The 15978-nt window shown below is 46.1% G+C and overlaps 2 protein-coding genes across 4 annotated transcripts in view; one reads left to right on the top strand and one right to left on the bottom strand.

Annotated features, from left to right (window-relative positions):
* The window catches only part of SYTL5 (synaptotagmin like 5), a 292517-nt gene extending 287232 nt beyond the window's left edge, over positions 1-5285 (top strand). The window contains exon 19 of one of the 2 annotated variants that reach the window (XM_082446446.1): positions 2199-5285. The gene's annotated coding sequence lies outside the window, so the exon portion shown is untranslated. The other variant, XM_082446445.1, reaches the window with a different exon arrangement.
* The window catches only part of SRPX (sushi repeat containing protein X-linked), a 107685-nt gene that overhangs the window by 42875 nt on the left and 48832 nt on the right, over positions 1-15978 (bottom strand). For both annotated transcript variants that reach the window (XM_082446580.1, XM_082446579.1), the window contains 2 exons: positions 11411-11602; positions 9133-9309 (listed from right to left, as the gene is read on the bottom strand). In XM_082446580.1, the coding sequence (XP_082302706.1) occupies positions 9133-9309; positions 11411-11602 (369 nt within the window). The remainder of the gene's footprint in view (positions 1-9132; positions 9310-11410; positions 11603-15978) is intronic.

The following is a 15978-nucleotide window of genomic DNA, read 5'->3' on the forward strand; positions in this document are numbered from 1 at the left end:
TAATACACTAATCCTAAATTGAATAACTACCATATTTTATTGAATCTAAGTCACTATCAATTGTGAGATGCATCCTAATTTCAGGGATAGTAAAATGTGAAAAAAAATATGCTTCTTAGAATTGATCAAGTTTATAAATGTGATGGTGTAATGGAAGCTGCTTTAAATACATTAGAGGTGTCTATTTTCAGTTGATAAGTTTTTAAAAATAATCCCCCTTTTTCTGGTTTTACTATGATAGGTAATAGAAGACATACTTTACAATTCAGATGAACATTTCACAGCTTTGGGTGAAATCAGGAAGACAAGTATACAATACCTGCCCCCTGCTGGCCAAATACAGTTGGCAACCTCATAATAGAAAGCATATTTATTTTTAAAAAATTTAAAGCCAAAAGGGAGGGGCTGAGGAGAGGAGATAGATTTCATTGTAAAATTACTTAGTGTTACCAGATTTTCTTGGAGTGACATTGTCAGAGTGAAGAGATACTCTTACCCTCTGCGTCATGTAAACTAAACAGCTGGATGATAGGCTGGGCTGTTTTCCCTATAAACTTGACATAGTGACACTGAGCAAACACCACTCCAAATTAGGTTATCTGGGTGAAGAGTCTCAGAGCTTCTCAAAGCCAGCTTCTGACAGCTAACAATGATCTGTTGAAACTGGCCTAATTTTTCAGAAGTGGTGTTCTTCCAAGCCAGAAACAAGAAGAAATAAAGCACTAAAAATAATAACTAATATTTACTGAACCCTCGTACCTGTCCGCCCCAGGCGAAGCACTATCCCTGCATTATTTCACTGAATTCTCGCCACCACCTACTAGACTAAGTACTGTTATTATCATCCCCACTTATAGACTTGGAAGCATCGCCTCTCTTTTGGAATTTCTTTGTGGTCTGAGAGTCTAAGACATGATCGCATATGTTTCAATTATTTTAATCAGCCGAACGCTTCTGTATCTGTGCCTGCTGCTGACCTAGTGTTTTCCTCTATCCTCTGCACACACATTCTTTCATGGTCGCCGGCTCCAGCTTCCCCTTACATCCTCTAAGAGCGGCAGCAGGACTGAATTCTGTTGCATCCTCCAGCGTCATGGCCTCTCTTTCAGCTCATGAGACCAGCTGGCCTGCCCTTCAGCAGATGCTCCAGAACTGAAGCCTATTATTATACAGCCATGGCCATCATTGCTTTTTCTAAGTTATTATAAATTTCCATGAATGAAATAAACAAAGTTACTATAGAAACATAATCATGATTCCCTGTTGCGTCAGGATGCCCACAGAGCCAGTTATTGTGTGGCAACCGTGCAACTCTCGTGAAGATCCTGGCCTCTGCCCCACTCACTGGAGACATCTGACAAACTGTCTCCCTCCTCTGTGCTCTGGTTTCTTCTCTGCATATAAAAATATCAGAAAGAAATATATTGCACTGTATCAACTACTGTTTATCTGAGAAGCTAAACTATATACCTGGGAATATTTAACACGTCTAACCAGGTAGGTGGTAGGTGGCAGGTAGTGGAAATAAGAAAGAGGGTGAAAAGGGCAAAGTTCTGGCCAACAGATAACAAGGGGAAAAAACCCTTTAAACTAAGGTTATAAATTAACTGCATCCGAAAATGTTTGCTTAAATAATGTTTTCCAGTGGAGACCTGCGTTTGAACGTGACTGTTAGAGGTATGAAGAATAGGTGCTTCAGAACATAACAGTAACTTGTGTCTGGGACTGTGTGACCTGGGGTGGGCATGCGCGTTCTCCTCTCTCTCCACCTCACTCTAAGGCAAGGTGATATTCTTATCTCAAGAACATAAAGGATCATCACAGCTGCTCACAGCAGACAGACTCTATTTAATGCTCCTTTCCTCTCGGATGTCCTCCATAACTCATTCCAACTGGATTTACGTTTGGGAACTATCTTATACATTTTCTTTATTAAATACAACTGATTATTGCAATGAGAACCTCAATTTTTATGCAAATCGTTTCTATAAATTCTTTTACATATATGGTATATAATATGATTTTTTGTTGAATTTTAAATTTTATTTTATTGGAGTATAGTTGATTTACACCAACTGGCTTTTTAACTAATCTTTTGCTCCCTTGATCTTTTACACCAACTTCCTCTCAATCTGTACAGTCGATGTGGCAGAGACTAGTGGTTGTTCACCTGCTCTCCCATCCCTTCTTTTTTTTAGCACAAAAGAAGTTTCCCTAGGCCTGTGGCCCTCCAGAATAAAGACTATATTTCCCAGGCTTGTCTGAAGTTAGGTGTGGCCATGGGATGGCTTCCACCAGTGGGCTGTCAGAAAAAGTGACGTGCTTTTAAAAAAGTATGTGTGGCCACCCCCTCTTCCACCCTGGTTGGAATGTCCATGAGGTGGGGAGCCGGAACAGCGTCTTCGACTGTGGGATGAAAGCTGCAAGTTGAGGATGGAAGAACAAATGAGAAGGAGTTTGGGTCCAGGACACTGCCCCGGACAAACATTTATACGAGAACACAACTTCTATCTTGTTTAAGGCATTACGACTTTGGCCTTGTTAACAGTACCTGAACTGGGATGGAATCAATCACACCTTTTTTTTTTTTCAAATTTGGTATGGCATCTTCCAAGATGTATTTCACTAATGATTTCTAAGCTCTGATTTCTAACAAAGGATACTCTGGTGAATTTCCTGCAAAGATGGCCACCCATAATCCCCTTATATACATGCAGCTCCTCCTAGCAAGAGGTGGGGTCTGTTGCCCCTCCCTTTGAATCTGTGCCAGGCTTGTGACTTGCTTTGACTAATAGAATACAAGGGAAGTGACCCTACGCCAGCCCCAGGTGTAGGCCCTTAAAGAGTCTGGCACCTTTGGCTGTTCACTATCTCAGAAGCCAGCTGCCATCTAAGGAAGTCCAATTATCTGACTGGAGAGGCCATGTGGAGAAACTGAGAAATTATGAAGGGAGAGAGAAAGAGACTCAGTCAAATGCCAGCCAGTACAGCCGCCTCTGAGTGAGATGCCAGACATGGGAGTGAAGCCATCTTGGATCCTCCAGCCCCATCCAAACAACTGACCACCCAAAACTCAGTGGTTTCAAACAACCATGTTATTCTTCATGGTTGTTTGGATGGGGAATTTCGGCAGGTTGGTGATGGAGGAAGGAGGCGGTCATTTCCTGGGGCACAGGAAGAAAGGGACTGACAGAGGCAGAAAAAACCTGGACACAGAAAACTTGCCCCATTGCTTGCTTGCTTCCCCCAGCTAGAGTGCAATCCTTGTGGATGTCTCTGGGATGTGGTTCCATTTCTTTGGCACCATATGAGATATTAGAAAACTTTCCCCAATGGACAGAAGAGTCAAGAAGAGAAGCAAAGAAGTCCACAATTAGAAGTCACTATCATCAGAAGCAAGATACCAAACTAAACACTGCCACTTGTTGCAAAGCTGAAACTAGCTTCCTGAAAGTTTGCAAGAAAATGTGTATTTGTCAACCCAGGAAAAATTCAATATGATTTAAGAGCATCTACAACAATGCACTGACACATTTATTCTTAGCCCCATGATATCTGTATCCTCAACTGAATCTGGAAATAATACCATTCAGCCCAGCAAACTTCCTTGTGGGTCATTGGGTCAACCCAGCTGTCAGATGATTGGGAAGCCAGAAACGTATTCCATCAATTTGCATATCTAAAATCAGAGGTTTTTTTTATTCCAGACTTCCATTTGTGTTAACTCTCCAATTCTATTCTGTAGTAAATATAAAACAAGCAAAGAGTAATTCCAAAAACCAAGTTGGTTTGTATGTGGACCTTTGTTAAAAAAACGAAATGGGGCTCCCTGCATGTCCAAAGATACCTGCTCGGTTTTCATTGCCCATGGGTTTTAAACTTACTTGAATTTTGGTCTCTTTCTCTTTTGGCCGAGCAAAAACTGTTGGTCTAAAGGAGAGATCGTGTGTCTACTCAAAATCCGGTCTCTACATGAGACCTTGTAATTCTAACTGTCCATTGTTCTATCTAAATGCCAATGTAACCGAAATGAACTAAAAATGGAAAAAAAGAATAAAAAACTCCCCCCAAAAAATAGTTATTACATTCTACGGTTTATTTTTTTTTTATATCAATGGAAGTTGCGGCTCTCTAAATATTTTACCCTCCTGCAATTTGCAGTATGTTGTTTCTCCCACACTGATTTCTATGTATATCTGTTTCTGAAATAACCATGGATTTGAGTCCACTGCCAGAGTGTGGGCTGCATAAGAGAATGAATTTTAACTTGCGGTCCTTTCAAATTAGCCAGACCACTGAGTGAAAAGTGAAAAGACCACCACCTCAGAGTGAAAAGTAAGCCCAGGGTTCTCTCTCCCCTCCAGATCTGGAGGAGAACTGAGACAATTTCCTCAGCACTCAGCACAGCTCTGGCCCAGAGGCACTGTTGAAGGCTGTGTGGAAATCTGGGAAATGCTCGGCCACCATGTGTCAGCTCCTAAACTAGGCTGAGGCTCTGAGTTGTGCTCAAGGACCCCTGAGCCTTGCCAACACGCAAACAAAGTCATTCAACGAATTTAATAATACATTTAAAGCCAAAAGTGTCCATGACATCCCTGCAGTAAAATTCACCGGAGACAAGCTCCAGCTTATCTGTCACAAAATCTAAGAAAGAATCGCCTGCTTGCTTTGTCCATTTCTCTGTGGGAGCTCATTGCTCTCTTGTGGCTCACGGGTCCCCTTTTCACCATTACCCACCCCCCTCACTGCGTACACAAATTCCCCTTCCCCCAAAGATGCCTGAACCTTGCCCTGGCCCGCTCTAAGATAAATTCCCTGAAACTGGGGTTCATTTCTTAGTTCTTCGTCTCTCCCTCTGGGAAGGTTCCAGGCCCATCTGGTCTGGCTTAAGACATGCTTGTTGCTTTTTGAGAATAATCAGCATTTTCTTTCCACTGCTGCACACAATCTGGACATCTGAACAGTGTGATCCCTAGAAGATTCTGCCAAAGCTTGCTCAGCATGAAGATTTGTATCTCCGCCCCTCCCATCACCTCTGGCCCTTCCAATGTGAGGAAAGAGAGAGTCCAAAATGGGGGGGGAGGGGTTGTTTTGAAGAGCTAGCTTGTGCACATACCAAGTCATAGGGGAGAGAGTGAAAGCAACATCCGTGAGGGGCTCTTCTGACCTGAACATCTGGCCTCAAGTCATGTCCTTCCAAAGGAGCGTGTCCAGAGCTCGCAGCCTGAGCGCCATCCTACCTGCACTGCCCGAGCGGGACCGCTCTGCGGGCTCCTCCTTGCGAGAACTACAGTGATTCGCGGGGAGACGTCTAAGACCTCAGAAAGTGGTCGCTGTGCCAAAGATTCTGCTGGTGCTCAGTTTTTCTATCACCTCCCTTTCCCTGCCTGCACTAAAAGTCACGAAATGACATTCCTTGGACTCCTTCTGCCAGCTGGGTACCAGCTAGGTTTGCCAATGGGAGGCACTCTCATGAGACTAGAAGGCAGGAAGAAGATGGAAGCCATTATGCTTCTGGTAGGGGCTTCCTGGGCTCCTGACTTCATTCTCATCCATGATGGCGTCAGGTACAGGCATGTCAACATCAGCGTGAGCTTCTGGATTTGGGGTAACACTGCCAGGCCACTTCTGCTCCCCCAGCCCTTGGCTGGTATGGATTTCTGCTCTAACTAATCCCCTCGTAACAATGTTTTTCCTCTTTTGCTCCTCCAGCTCTTCCTATGTTTTTGTAACCAATGCCCCTTTATTAAATTCTCCTCTGCTGGAAATACCTAGAATGGTTTCTGTCTTCCCAGTTACTGATCAATTCAAACTCCTACCTAAATCCTAGAAAAAGAGAAGCTTGGAATACATCTGAGTCGGTTATCTGAGTAATTATTTGGACCTGGTGCTCTAGTCAGATGGATACAAGGTAAGGTCCAGGCTGTGACTCTGATGTAGAAGATTTTTGCTCGCATTGTTAGGGAACCATTGACCAAAACTGCCTGCCTTGGCCAGGCACGATGACAACTGCTTGCCTGAGTTGTCTCACAGCAGGAGGTCCCGACAAAGAACGCAGCGCTGCCGCCGAAAACTAACCGGGAGAATTCGGGAGGGGCCTAGAGGAGGGAGGACAAGATATGCCAGCCCATAGTATGTTTGTAAAACTAAACTGGAGACTTCCCTGGTGGCGCAGTGGTTAGGAATCCATCTGCCAATGTAGGGGACACGGGTTGGAGCCCTGGTCCGGGAAGATCCCACATGCCACGGAGCAACTAAGCCCATGCGCCACAACTACTGAGCCTGCACTCTAGAGCCCATGATCCACAACTACTGAACCCATGTGCCACAACTACTGAGCCCACACACCAATGAAGCCCGTGCGCCACAACTACTGAGCCTGTGCTCTAGAGCCCAGGAGCCACAACTACTGAGCCCATGTGCCACAACAACTGAAGCCCTCGAGCCTAGAGCCCATGCTCCACAACAAGAGAAGCCACCACAATGAGAAGCCTGCGCACCGCAACGAAGAGTAGCCCCGCTCGCCACAACTAGAGAAAGCCCGCATGCAGCAACAAAGACCCAAACACAGCCAAAAAAAACTAACCTGGAAGAATTCGGGAGGGGCCAAAAGGAGGAGGGAGGAGACAATATGTCCTGCCCTAACCTCCCAGAAACCCTCGCGCTGGAATCCATCTTGGCTGAGAGATACGCACGCCACCAGGAAGGACCCTGAGTCAGACCAAATGTGGGCACGAGCAAGATTATTGGCCAGAGACAACCCAGAAAGCTAACATCACCACCATAAAACCTGAGACTGTGAGCCACGTGGCAGAGCAGTTCTCCTGGGTTCCCTTACCCTCCTGCTCTCCTCCCAGGCGCCCCTTCCTAATAAAGTCTTTTGCTTTGTCAGCACGTGTGGCTCCTCAGACAACTCATTTCCGGGTGTTAGACAAGAGCCCACGCTCGGGCCCTGGAAGGGGTCCCCCTTCCTGCAACAATATCTTGGCCAGGTCCCCTGGCTATAGCTCATTAACCACATAACTGCAGAGTAACTGCAGAGTAAGAACGGCTGCCAAGGGATACAGTGGACAGTGGTACCATCACGAACACACCCTGGGGACCAAGGCCAGAGGAGTTGTTGTACAACTGCCCCCAGAGGGTAGCATCCAGTTTCAGTCTCATTCCTGAAGTACCTGCTCCAGGCTCTGAGCAGTCAGGAAGGAGTCCTTGGGGTAAAGCACATCGGCAGACTGAGCTGAACGACTCTCTGGAGGATGGGCAGACCCAAGCAGGGTAGGAGCCAGGCTCCTGTGGCCAGCTGCCTTGGCACCTCAGTGCCAGAGCTGTCTCTGGACTCAGGGACTTTGAGCCTGAAAGCCTGGAGACATAGGCTTGGCTCTACACAACATCAAGCAAGTTAGGTGACCTCTCAGGCCTCATCCATAGATGGGGAATTGGACTAGAATGTTCTGCTGGGGTGGGTCCTGGCAGCTCTAACACTTTATGAGTAAACAGTCTCCTGGGACAGTGGTTTTCAACTACTTGGGGGAGTTTTGGAAAAATACCAGGGCCCCAGATATTCAGATTTAAATGGCAGCCAGAGTTGAAAACCACTGTCCCAGAGCAGTCTGCCTCAATGTTTAAAGGACATAGGAATCCCCTGGAGATCTTCTTAAAATGTGGATTTTGATCTGCCAGCTTCGGGATGGGTCCCAAGATTCTCCATTTCCAACAGGCTTCCTGCTGGTGCTGAAACTGCTGGGCACTATTTTGAGTAAAAAGGTACTAAAGTTCTTCCCAAATTTGATCTTCTAAGGCAGGTTCTCAACCTTTAGAGGATCAGAATCCAGCAATCCTGCAGGTCCGGAAATCTGCATTTCTGATGTTGCTGTTTCTGATCAGGGGACCATACTCTGAGATCCACTGCTCTCAGACAACGGTCCTGGGTCCTGGCTGCACATGAAAACCACCTGGGAAGCTTTTATAATGCCACTCGCCTCCTCCAGCTGTCCCACATCAGGCTAATTGAATCAGAATCTCTAGGGTAGGACCAAGGCATGGCTAGGTTCTAAAAGATACTCAGGTGATTCTAATAAGTAGCAGGGGCCGGGGTGGGGAGAAGGGACCCACTGCCCCTAGATGGGTGATTCTCAAGGAGTGGGGGGGAGTGATTTTTCTCCTTCCTCTCCTCCTCTCTCCAGGGGACATTTGACAATGTCTGAAGACATTTTTGGTTGTCACAAGTGGGAGTTGGGGGGAGATGTTACTGGCATCTAGTGGGTAAAAGCCAAGGCTCTGCTAAGCAACCTAGAGTGCAAAAGACAGGACCCCAGGACGAATAATTGTCTGACCCCAAATGTCCATTGTTCCAAGATTCAGAAACCTTGCCCTGGAGAATCCCAGGCTACACCCCAGATCTACTGAATCAGAAGCTGCATTTTTACCAAGTTTCCCAGGTGATTCCCAAGTTGGAGAAGCACTGCCTTAGATCAGCGGCTCTCTCTTTAAGCACTTCGAAATGCCCTGAAAGGCTCATTAAAGCACCAAGTGCTGGGCCCCATCCCCAGAGTTTCTGATTCAGCAGGTCTGGGGTTGAGCCCTGAATTTGCATTTGTAAAGAGTTCCAGCTCCCCGAACCACAACTAAGAACTAAGAACTACTATTTGCCCAACAAATCCAGACTAAGGTAAAATAGCCAAATCCCTTCCAGTTTAGCAAACTGAGTGTTTGCTGACTACCGGAGTCGATGACAATGGAACTACATCTGCCGGCTGAAAGACACAGAGATGCTCTCTGCAGGAACGTCCGGCCAATGTCAAAAACTCTGCTCAGTGCTACAGGGCAGATCCCTGAACTAAAGCAGCGGGATTACCCCGTACCTCTGCCAGCCTCCAGCTGCCTCAATCGCAATCCAAGCAAGAGACAAAAGTCAGAGGAAAGCCATGAGCTGTGAAGTCAACGCTAGCGTAGAGACTGAGGCTAGGTCTGCGCTCAGCCAGAGAAATAGGGATGAAGAGAACCACTGAAAGCAAAACTGGGTGCTTATGCTTTACATCCGGGACATGGATGCTTCCTTAGAAATCCACTGTACGTACACCCCCTGCTCCTCCCAAAGCAGGCGCCTCCGGAGGGCTGGTGATATTCTCTTACCGACACAGGAGGCTGGTCGGCCACTCCACGCCTTGCTGTCCATACACGTGACTGTCTGCTCGCCTTTCAGTGTGTATCCTGGCGAGCAATAGTACTCACACCGGGAGTTAAAGTAGGCACCGTCGACGCACTTAAACCCTCCATTTGCCGGCATGGCAAGGGTAGGACATCGCTTTTCTGAAAAAGAGAAAACCAGAGATTCAGTATTACTTAGATTTTGTTCATGGAGTTTCAGAGTCCAGAAACTCTGAAAGCATAGGGTGAAGTTAATTGAAATATAACTGATAGAAGTAGAGAAATGATAGATAGTGTAACCGAGCAGGACCCTATGGGGCCTTCCCGGGGCAGACCCCTCCCCCATACCCTCTGCTGTAGCTCCTCTCTGAAGACCCAGATGATAGCATCTGATGCATATTCCCTGAGTTTTTCAGATGCTAAAACCACCACCAAATGGAAGAAATTAACTACTTGATGATCATGAGCACATAGCCCCCAGACGTTCTGGCGCCTAGAATGTTAACCTCCGTTTCCTCACCACCAGCCAATCAGAGAATTGTGTACAAGCTGATCACGTACCCTGCAACCCCCCCTCCCTCACCTGGCTTTTAAAAATGCTGTGCTGAGATCTGCCGTTCAACACTGTGCCTATAGTTAACAACACTGTATTGTCATGTACAAATTTGTTAAGAGGGTAAATCTCATGTTGTGTTATTACCACAGCAAAAATAATAACAATAAATAAAAAGGAGAATAAAGACATGGGGAAAAAAAATGCTGTGCTGAACGCTTTCAAGGAGTTGGTGGGGCGGTGGGTTTGGGCTCGAGCCACTCTTTCTCCTTGCTTGGCCCTGCAATAACCTTTCTCTGCTCCGAACTCCGATGTTTCGGTTTGGCCTCACTGTGCATCAGGCACATGAACTTGCATTTGGTAATAATGGTTGCATATCACACAGAAGGGACACAAAGTTTTACACCAGACTGGCTTGGGTTGGCATCCCAGCTAAACCACGGTCTTATGCTGGGCTCCTCAGAAGTAGATGCTGAGACCAGGATTTCTGTGCAAGTGATTAAGAAAGTGCTCCCAGGGGAGACCAGTGAAGGGTGGGGGAAGCAGGAAGGGGGGGGGGAAGCCAGGCAAGGTAGCAACTCAGGCAAAGTCAGCCTCAGCCTGATCCCGCAGGGGAGCTCTGGAGCGTGAGTGATGCCTGAGTCTGCCCTGACTCCAGGCAGGGCAGCGGGGCTTTCATAATCCTTTACCAGTCAGTACTGGGCAGCTACAGGCTGCCCATGGGGAATGCTCTCCCTGTCAGAACGAAGAAAGCAGTCCTCTGAAGGCGCAGAGCCTCTTCTTCCTTGGTAGAAGATCAACCAAAGGTGCAAGTCATTAAGAGCAAAGCGCCCAGAAGCTGGGGGATGGACACACAGAACTGGTAGCAGGGCATCCAGGGACATCTGGGGGAAGCACTCAAAGTGTCCACTATAGTCACCCAGAGGCGTAGTCTGCCTAGACCGGATCACAAGGCTGCAGACCCCAACCTCAGTTTCCCAACAATAAAGTAATGGCACCCATATCAATAGCATTGTTGCAAAAATTGCATATATGTGAAATGCTTGGCACACAACAGGCGCTCCATCATGATAGCTTTTTTGAACAGCAATGGCATCTAAAATGCACTTCAACGATGCTGTGTCACTTGCAGTTTCCCAAATGAGATGACTTTCCAGGAAGCTAAAAGTCAGCCCCTGAAATGTGCTTCCAACCTTCTCCCCTGAGGCACAGCGCCTTTCATGGAATAAGCATCCTTCCGCGGTAATTCTCTCCCTGCCTCCCTAAGTTCTACTCCTTGGGAGGGCGCTTGTGTCTACTACCAGGATTTCATGGCAGAGCACCATTCTTATACTTCTGTCGGGTTTACACGTCTGTCTCCAATGCTATTCTGTGGGACCCCTGATGGCAGATGACCCTTGATGGCAGAGTGTGTCTTTACCTGTGTGTCTTGTTTGTTTTTCAATCCCCAAACCCTTTGCAGGGGCCAGCACTTTGCTAAACAGACCTCTGTTCTCTCCCCCTTTCCAAACAGCTGATGGCACCCCTCTGTCTGAAATGTGTCATGTTACTTCCGCCGTATCTTAGGAACGAACGCATGGCTTCTGCTCACAAGGGGAGTTTTTCTCATCAAAGACCACAAAGCATTCAGTAAAAATCCCTGAATCTCAGAGCAAAAGAACTTTGGCCCCGAATGGCCCCGAGGCCCCAACATGGGGCCGGGCTACTCACGCTTGCAGATGACCTTGTCCGACCACCGTTTGTTTGACTGGCAGATCAGCTGGGAAGAACCATGCAGCTCGTAGCCCTTCTGGCAGCGAATGTCACACCTGGTTCCCAGGGCTGTTTTGTAGTATCCTCCCTGAGGGGCCCTGCAGTACACATCCCCGTACTTCACCTTGATGGGGGAGCACCACGGGGTGTCTACAGGTAGCAGAAACAAAGGAGAGGAGAAATAGCAAGTGACATCTTCAGAAAATGTGTCTCTTCACTCTCGAAGTCCCTGGCTGGCTGCATCCCAGATTTTGGACCTCCAAATAGTGCCCCGTGTCTTTTAAGTTGTCTCTGGGTGGGGAGGTTATGATCATGGGACTAGGTGTCAGACATATACGAATATGGGTCCAGGTTCCTCCATTAGTAGCTGTGTGATCTTGGACAAGTTACTTAACCTCTCTGAGTCAATACCTCTACCTATGTCATAGGACTCTTACAAGTCCTCTTACAAGGACTGAAAAAAAAATGCATATCAAGCGTCTAGCACAGTGCCTAGCACGTAGTAAACGTTCAATGAATGCTTGTTCTTTTGAATATTTCCCTTAACTAGATACATAATTCCCTTGAGAGCAACTGTTACCATTGTGAACCTTAGCCCCAGCCATCCATACAGAGTGGCGGGGGAGTCAATAATGGGTTAATTTAGATTTTTTTCCCAGTCTGTATCATATTCACCGTAAAAGCATTTAATACGATCTTAATGAATGTGAACGAAGCAACAGTTTCCAGGGTTTTGCCACAGGATATAATTTGGGCTTAACGTCACAGAACAATTTCTCCCCATTGGGAAGCTACCTCCTTTTTCAGATGTCCCCAGTTAAGCCCCATTTAGGTAAGAGATGACACCCTTCTCCAATGGCAAAGTTCCAGGGCGTTTTGATTTTGGTCTCGTAGCTGCCCAGAGCACAGCTTAGGATGACACTATTAAATCAGAACCTCTCCCCTGGGCCTTTGGAAGGTGTCGCTGAGGGCCATAAGATTAGTAGGGCAAGACTAGCTCCTCGAAAGTTCCCACAGTGGCCACCGCACAGTCAATGGGGACCAGAGACTAGCTCCCTCAAGCCTGTCAGGCTCTCCACGCCTCGCACAGGAGCCCCCTCCCTAGGGCTGCCAGCGCCTCACTCCACCCCAGCACCTGAGCTGACAGTGAGTGAAGTTCGTGCGCCATCATGTGGCCAAGAAGGAGGAAATTCCCTGTTTGACTTTGCCAGGAATTCTCTTCTGATGATGTGTTTCTGGCTGCTTCTCAGCCATGAAAACCAACAGTTCTGTCCAGCTCTCGTGCATGGACTGGTTTTTTTTTGTTTTTTGTTTTTTTTTACTTATGTGCTTTGACATCTCCTTTGCCTAATATTTTCATCATATAATGTTTTGCAGACAGCGGCAAATGGGTGCTACCGTCGGGACTCAAGCAGTATTTCCTGGACTTTCTGGGGAGAAGTGATGCCCCACGCTTAGCCTAGAGCTGATTAAGTTTGATCTCTTGGACGCAGTCTTGCAAGAGCTTACATTAGGCCTCCAGGCCTTCCTTGAACAAAGTTTCCTTCCTCTTGGGTTTATACATCTAGTCAGTATATGCTAAGATTTTTAAATGAGAAAAATCTGGACCCTGAAGTAAAGTACAAAACAGCATACATATCTCCATTATTTTCCTCTAAGTATAAAATAATTTTTTTTAATAAATTTATTTATTTATTTATTTTTGGCTGCGTTGGGTCTTCGTTGCTGCACACGGGCTTTCTCTAGTTGCGGCGAGCGGGGGCTACTCTTCATTGCGGTGCACGGGCTTCAGTAGTCGTGGCTCGCGGGCTCTAGAGCGCAGGCTCAGTAGTTGTGGTGCACGGGCTTAGTTGCTCCAGGCATGTGGGATCTTCCCGGACCAGGGCTCGAACCTGTGTCCCCTGCATTAGCAGGCGGATTCTTAACCACTGCACCACCAGGGAAGTCCTATAAAAGAATTCTTGAACTAATTTTAAATGTTTCAGTTCTTTCTTTGGTGATGGCTCCAGGCAAGCCATGAAGCTAAGAGATTCAAGATCACAGGTAAATGAGAAGCCTTTGGGGTATGTTTGCTTAGCACTGCCAAGTTGTGGATATTTCTTCTATAATCAAAAGTCCTTAAGATAAATTCTGGAAAAATCCATAGATGTCTACCACTCAAATTAAACTAACATTTGGAACCTACTGGCTTCTATGACTACTAGAAGTGAGGTATATTTCTTTCCCTCTCTCTCTTTCTGCCTGTATTTTCCAACTGTAATAGGAAAGACCACCCACAAGGAAACTCCAAAACGCACTTGGTGTTTTCAAGCTCAAAGAAGTACTTTTGATAGTCCGTCAGAGGACCTAAAAGTCATCTGACCTCTTTGTCTTTGTCCTCTCCCCCACCCCTTCCTCCTAACTTCCCCACTGCCTCACTTCCTCTTAGTTTCCCTGTCTGCCCTATTCCCCTGCTGGACTGCAAGGCTTCTGGGCTTCCCCAGCTCTAGCCTCTTCTTCTCTTGCCAACTGGTCCCCTTCACTACCCTTTTGTCACCATCTCACAGGCCAAACTGTGAAATCCTTGACTAAGAACTGGGCTCCAGAGAGAGAAAATGAAATCCCCACTGGAGAGGGCAGAAGGGCGATGAGGCGAGAATGAATATGGGAGACCCAGAGGGAGACCATGAAAACAGTGAGATAGTGGAGTATGGTGGATACTGGGCAGAGTCAAGAGGCCTGGGCAGATATTATCTAACTCTATCATCTCCTAGTAACCCGGACAATTCAAAAACATTTTCAGGGACCCACATTCGTAATCTATACGCGAGAGGAATGGATGAGATTATTTTCAAAGTCCCATCTACAATGGTTATTTTTATTCTGATTAAATTTTATATTTATATCGGTGCTAAAATGTCAAAAAAAAAAAGTCCCATCTAGCTTTGAAGTTGTATGATTCAAATTCTTATTCCTCTCTGATCTCCTACCCCTCTCACACCCATGCCTACTTCCTTAATCCTTCTTCTGACTGATAACTTTGGGTAGTCTCTTGTAACTCTTCCAGCTAAAGGCAAAGCCTCTTTACATTCTGGGTCCTGATCACAATTCCACAGATGTACAAACTGGAAGAGCGTCCAATTCTCTACTTGTTTTTCGCTCAAATGTTGAAAACACTCACATCCTCCAGCTTCTGGACTTTGGCATGAGTTTAGGAGGGGCACGATTTTATTTTTTTTAATTTTTTATTTTTAAATTTATTTATTTTTGGCTGCGTTGGGTCTTCATTGCGGTGCGCGGGCTTCTCAGTGTGGCGGCTTCTCTTGTTGCACAGCATGGGCTCTAGGTGCGCGGGCTTCAGTAGTTGTGGCACATGGGCTCAGCAGTTGTGGCTTGCGGGCTCTAGAGCGCAGGCTTGGTAGTTGTGGTGCACGGGCTTAGTTGCTCCAGGCATGTGGGATCTTCCCAGACCAGGGCTCGAACCTGTGTCCCCTGCATTGGCAGGCGGATTCTTAACCACTGCGCCACCAGGGAAGCCCGAGGGGCACAATTTTAGAGTAAACTAATATGAGGCAGCAGACCCACAATTCTTAGCACACACACATTATGGTTGTCTTTTCCACAAATGTGCCCAGGACAAATATTTAAGGCAGCAGGTCCATTAGAGAATGACCTGCATATACATATATTACAAATTCGCATATTTCAGTACAACCATGCAATTAGCAGATTTTTTTTACTCAGCTATTTTGAGTCTTCAAATCCTTCCAGCAGAGCTGCCTACACATCCAAGAGCTGTGCTGTTGTCAACATGTGGGGGGAAAAAATCTTGTTTTTATTTATTCGCAAAAGGAATTTCTTTTGGATTACTTTCCAAGACAAACCTTTGGAAGATATTTTGACATTTTAACAGCCCCTGCAGTGATAGTAATTAAAAATTCAGTGAGTGACTTGAATTTGAAGTGCATGCAAATACCATGAGTTAAAAGTGAATTAGCGAAACATTTAACATAGAGATTTAGAGAAAGGAAGCTCTTATGCTGCTTCAATTAAGACAGGGTTTATTTAGGGAGAAATCTAAATCGATTATTCAGGAAAACTTTTTCATCTCCCTGGGCCATTGTGGAGCTCCTGGGGTAAGCAGTGTCATGTAGCAGACTAAGGAGGAGCTACTAGAAAACTCTGGATGTTGAGCTAAAACATCTGGATTTCAGACTCAAACATAATGTTTGCTAGCTGTGTGAGTCTGCGCAAGTCACGTCCCCTCTCTAATCTGCGGTTCCTTCATCTGTAAATAAGTAATAACAACATATCTCTACACGCCTTCCTCCTTCCCTCAATTAGTGTGAAGACAGGATGGCATTCCAAGTAAAAGAATCAAAAGCAATGCTTGCCACATTAAATGTTGGTTACACTTCACTTTCTTTTTTCTTTTATAAATTTTATAAATTATCAATTTAATTCAAAAAAACATTTACTGAGTATATTCACTGTGCCAGACACTGTGTAGGGGCCTAAGGATCTAGAACTAATCTCCCAATGAACAA

This window comes from Balaenoptera physalus (genome assembly GCF_965194825.1).
Source record: "Balaenoptera physalus genome assembly, chromosome: X".
Classification (NCBI taxonomy): Eukaryota; Metazoa; Chordata; class Mammalia; order Artiodactyla; family Balaenopteridae; genus Balaenoptera; species Balaenoptera physalus.